Here is a 5747-nt window from a genome sequence, read left to right on the forward strand (position 1 = left end):
CCACAGTAGTAGTGCCCCCTGTATATTTGCCCCTAGTAGTTGTGCCCCCTGTAGATTTGCCCACAGTAGTAGTGCCCCCTGTATATTTGCCCCCAGTAGTTGTGCTCCCTGTAGATTTGCCCCCAGTAGTAGTGCCCCCTGTATATTTTTCCCCAGTGGTTGTGCCCCATGTAGATTTGCCCACAGTAGTAGTGCCCCCTGTATATTTGCCCCCAGTAGTTGTGCCTCCTGTAGATTTGACAACAGTAGTAGTGCCCCCTTTATATTTGCCCACAGTAGTTGTGCCCCTTGGTAGCGCCGCTTACACACACACACACAAAAAAACAACAAAAACAACAATACTCACCTGCCCCGCTCCTGCTTGACATTGCTGCTGCTCCGTCTCCGCAGTCCTGTCCCGTCTGGCTGCGGCGCGTCTCCACCCATCGGGCGTCTGACGTCATAACGTCAGCCACCCGTGCATCACAAAGCACAGAGCAGGGGAGGGAGGCAGAGAGGTGACGCTGCTCCGGCTCGCAGCTGTCAGTGACTGACAGCTGTGAGCTCCGTGCAGCCAGACGGAGGTCCCGGTGGAGTTGAGCTGCGGCGCTCTGTACTGTCTTGGGTGCCTGGAGCTCGAGCTCCACCGGAACCACCCTCCCTATGCCCCTGGGCCCAGGGGAAGGTGGGGGTTGTATATTAAATTGGGCATACCTCCCGCCATGATCCATTCCTGGAGTGACAAAATGCTCTCTATCATTACACCATGATATAGGCTGGAAGGGCTAAATTACAGGTTGCTTAATCACATAACATCAACAATATAATAATATATACAATATGCCCCTTTTATTGATGTTTAATGCTGGCAGCAATTCTTTTGTCCTTTTCTCAAGCTTCTATAGATGCTTGATACCGGACCATGAAGGCGAGGGGCAAGTAAACAAGAAAAGGTATAGAAATGTGTAGAGCAGTGCAAAATATTTCAATATACTGTGGGAGCGTCACCCCAATCTGTGTGTTGGGGAGGCAAAAGGTGCTTATAGTATAAGCATACCCCAACTCACACTTTGAAAATAAATTTCATGCATATCAAGGTTTTTTCAACACAAAAGTTCTCAATTCACCACAAGCAATCACCTCCTTATATGTGTGCACCAGAATAATCAATGCATATACCCCACTCACTATTGGTGCAGAACAAGATAAACATGTAAAGGTTTCTTTGACACACTTTTCACACTCGTGAACAGCCAATGTATTTGCTTTTACACCAGAGGTCTGCTATGGTGGATTTTTTTACTGGATAAACTTTACATTTTCTACTTGAAACATTTTAAACGTGTTTCTTTTTAATCTGTCATATGACTTTCATGTTCCTGCTGTTTTGGGACTTTTTTTTCTTTTTTGGAATAAATATAAATTTTTTTACTACCTTGCTGATGCCTTTTAGATCATATTATGATGATATGAGGAAAAAATTCCACTGAAAACGTTCTGGGTGGACTCATAGACAAAACATACCTTTATGTGCATTAAACCATCTATAGTAAAGTGACATGGGGTATGTTCATCTGTCCATGTGATTATCCTGTATGTCAAAGAAACCTTTACATATTTATCTTTTTCTGCACCAATATTATTTGGGTACACACATATAAGGAGAACTTTCATGTTAAAGAAACCTTGATATGCATAACATTTCTTTCCAAAGTGTGAGTTGGGGGTATGCTTTTATTATATGCACCTTTTGCCTTCCTAATACACAGATTGAGGTGAAGATTCCACAGTATATTTAAAATTTTTAGACTGTTATACACATTCTATACATTTTCTTTATTTACATGCCCCTTGCATTCATGGTCTTGGATCAAGTGTCTAGAGAAGCCTGAGAAAAGGATTGCTACCAGCATTAAACACATATAAAAGGGGCATATTGTATATATTATTATATCATTGATGCTATGTGAATAATCACCCTGTGATTGAGCTCTTCCAGCCTGTAATTGATATTATTGGGCTAATTCAGGTTGGATCGCAAATCATGATCCAACCGGAATTTTTACATTCGCCCTGCGGGTGCATGCACAGCGCCTGTCCTGCACATGCGCCCGCACTTTCTGGGGTGCAAAAAAATGCGAGCGCCTTTGCCTGTCAATCAGGGACAAGTAGTTGCAGGGCAGGGAGGGGTTGGCAGCGCTCCATTTCCAAGGAGGAGACGGAGCATTGTGGGAGCAGTGCGGCACGAATGGGTGGCGGAGGTGGCCAAACGGGGGCATGTCAGGGGCGTGATCACGGCAGCTGCATGATGTCACACACAGCCGCTGCAATCGTGAACACGGCGGCGGAGCTCCTGCGGTAGGTGCTATCACTAATTTCTACGATGAAGCAGAAATTGCGAGGCGATTGCAATTTCTGCTTCATCGTGCGGGGGAGGCGCCAGTCAGCATGCTGGGTGGCCTTGCCCAGTGACAGACGGCCCACAGCATGCTAGAAAAAGGATAGCCAATTCTGCTAATTAGCCAAATTTGCTATTCTTACTGAATTAGGCCCTATGTTTGTAGAAATGTGGTGAGATTTCAGATTGTGGCATGATCTAGGGCAGCTTATCTGCACCAGTGTAGTGGGAATCCTTTAAACTTTGTTCTTGTGTACAAAATGCTCTCTACCTGCACTTTCTACTAAATATATGATTTGTGTTACCTGTGTTGAATTATTTAATTGATAAGAAAGGTATTTCAACAGTGATGACTGTAATCATAAATTAAGAGGGAAGTCCAGGTAGAAAGAGTTTTTGTCCCTCCTGGAATGGGCCATGTTGGGAGGCAGGGATTGTGCATATTAAATTTAAGCCAATTGTGTATATTATATTTAAACTAATAGCTTAATAAGGCCAGAGTACTGTGTCTAGTGCCACCTAATTGAGAGACAACTATTTTATAAAGTTTTCTTCTAGTGGAACAAAGACAAATTAAACAACCTTAAAATACACAAAGAAAAATAAAATCTATAATTTATCTTCAAAAAGTGCAACAGCAGCAGCCTTTGTACAATTGACACACTGGGACAGGACTCAGGACTCTCTGTGTTTGTCTATCTCTAGACTCGAATGCTCTCATTAGATAACAGGTTACACAAGACCCAGAAGCTGGGATCCTGGGTCACTTAGAGCTCTCTCCACCCTTCTATATCTCCTCTGGTCGGGACGCTCCATTGGTAGCTCATGAAACCTGATGCTCCTGTATCTCTGCCAAGACTGCATACTGTCCTGTTCACATTGTGGCTGCCTGGTTATGCTGCTGCACAAGAGAGAGAGCTAGTGATGTCAGTGTGCTTCAGCCAGGGAGCCCCCTGACGGAGGGGAGCAAGGGATACAGTATCACCTGCGCCCCCACCTTTATCTGGCTATGCCTTTGGGAGTAATTAATCCGCTTATCCCCTGTAAACTTCAGAGGGCCTACTGCAGTTTCTATATTAATAACTAGGCCTCTGTGTCTTCTTTTCTTTGTTTTGCAGATAAGCAAAACCTGATGGATAACAGTACATCTATAAAGTGTTTCCAGATTGTAGCTTTTTCTGACAGTACAAACAAAACTCCACTTTTCTTTGTATTTTTCTTCCTTTATATATCTGGTATACTCGGTAACACAGTCATTATTTCAACTGTGATCATTGATGTCCATCTCCATACCCCCATGTACATCTTTCTCTGTAACTTGTCATCCGTTGACATCATTTTCACATCATCCACTCTCCCAAAACTGATGGACATTCTGCTCTCAGGAAATAACTCAATATCCTTCATACAATGCTTCACACAACTGTACTTCTTCATGTTGGCAGCTGGCACAGAGGACATCCTGCTTTCATGTATGGCATATGATCGATATGTAGCTGTCTGTAAGCCCTTACATTATCACCTAATTATGAGAAAGAAGAAATATGTCATTCTTTTAATGGCCACTTGGATAACTGGATCTTTAAATTCCCTATTTATGACTCTCTCAATCTACCAGTTAGACCAGTGTCGCTCTAATAAAATCCAAAATTTCTTCTGTGACATTAAAGCATTGGAGAAGATATCTTGTAACGACACCGGATTTCACATCATACTCTACATAGAAACGATGATACTTGCTCTCTGTCCATTTCTGCTCAGCGTAACGTCCTACATTAAAATTATCCAGAGTATTCTTAATATCAAATCTACGAATGGTAGAAGAAAAGCCTTCTCCACATGCACATCCCATCTTACCGTCCTTATTATTTTCTATGGCACTGGTCTGTGTATGTATATGAAACCTCCATTAGAGTATTTAGAGGAGCAGGACTTAGTATACTCAGTATTGTATACTGCTGCAACTCCCATGTTGAACCCCCTTATATATAGTCTAAGGAATAAAGAGGTAAAAGGTGCATTGACGAGAATTGTTGGTAAAAGTAGTAACATCAGAGATTTCTAATATATTTTTCAAATAAATGTTTTTTTCTTTTAGTCAGTTTATGAGATAAATATAAAAAGAAATATATCTGCAAGGTTTAGATAATCATATGGCTTTTTTAACTACTGTAGGTACAGTTTAAAAAAATATGGTTAAAAACTTTATCAAGGTAGAAGAAATTACAATGTTATCAAGAGAAAAGAAGAATCATGAAATATGTGCACCAACCCAAGAATAATAATTAATCAAATTAAGTACAATACTATTAAAAATATATTTATGAGGGAAATTCAGTCAGCCATGGTAACTTACCATGGCTAATTGTTTCCCAAGGGGCTATCCAAATATCCCCGATAGCCGGTACTGATCGGGGATCTTTTTTCAACTGCCTGTGGCATATCAGCCCAGTTTTCAAGGCCATGATCACAAAAACACTTAGGTTTATGAACTTAACATGGATCCTATGTGTTTTCCCTCAAATCTAAGCATTTTCAGGTGCAAAAAATGGGGGTGATTAAATTGTGTAAAAAAAAATTGTGAAAAATTGGGGGGGGGAAATGCACCCGCCCCCACCCCTATTTTTCATGCCTGAAAATTTTTCGGGGCTGATTGAATTCCCCCTAAATTAGCTACCCATTAGCCTTGATAATTTTGGAACAGCATTCAGCATAGGGTGTACATGGTTTTCCAACAGATCAATGGTGGCAATCTGATTCCATGAAGCTACAGTGTAAGAGCTTTAATCAGCATTCTATTGGTTGCTGGTATAATTTTATGTCTCAATTTTTCAATTACACTGAGGTGTGGCAAATGCGCTGGCTATTAAATCTGCTTGATATTATGGGACTCATTGTATTTCTTCAGATCTTTGTACAATACACTTTGTACAGTTGAGATGGACATTCTGGGTAAAATAATGCACAGGGGCCCCTACCCACCCATTCACGGGAATAAATACAAAAACATACCCATCTGTCCACATACTTCCAGCCATACACCAATTCATACCTCCCAACTTTGGTGCCTGCTGAAGAGGGACATCGGAAAAGGGGCATGACCTCAGTAAAGGGGGCTTGGCTTCATGGGAGTGCCGCGATCATGAGCCATGCCCCCAGTTTTCGTCACTGAGGGGGCATGCCAAGCGCTCTGTGAGCTGCTGGCATGCCCCCTCTTCCTCTGTCTTTAGTGCTCTAAGCAGACCAGCGAGTGACAGAGCCTCCCAACTGCCACCCCCCCCCCCTTCCCCCACCGTGGGACACTGCGGCCCGCGGGTGGGACAGCGGGACAGTCCCCAAAAACGGGACTGTCCCGCGAAAATCGGGACAG

General features: G+C 42.6%; 1 protein-coding gene across 1 annotated transcript; it reads left to right on the top strand.

The window, feature by feature from the left end:
• Positions 1-3509: 3509 nt before the first annotated feature.
• On the top strand, positions 3510-4442 carry LOC134934409 (olfactory receptor 1G1-like). Its single transcript, XM_063929853.1, has one exon. The coding sequence runs from the start codon at positions 3510-3512 to the stop codon at positions 4440-4442; it is 933 nt and encodes a 310-aa protein (XP_063785923.1).
• Positions 4443-5747: the final 1305 nt, after the last annotated feature.

Source organism: Pseudophryne corroboree, chromosome 6, assembly GCF_028390025.1.
Source record: "Pseudophryne corroboree isolate aPseCor3 chromosome 6, aPseCor3.hap2, whole genome shotgun sequence".
Lineage (NCBI taxonomy): Eukaryota > Metazoa > Chordata > Amphibia > Anura > Myobatrachidae > Pseudophryne > Pseudophryne corroboree.

Coding starts and splice junctions, on each gene's coding strand:
- LOC134934409 (XM_063929853.1), top strand. CDS start 3,510: ATGGATAACAGTACATCTATAAAGTGTTTCCAGATTGTAGCTTTTTCT.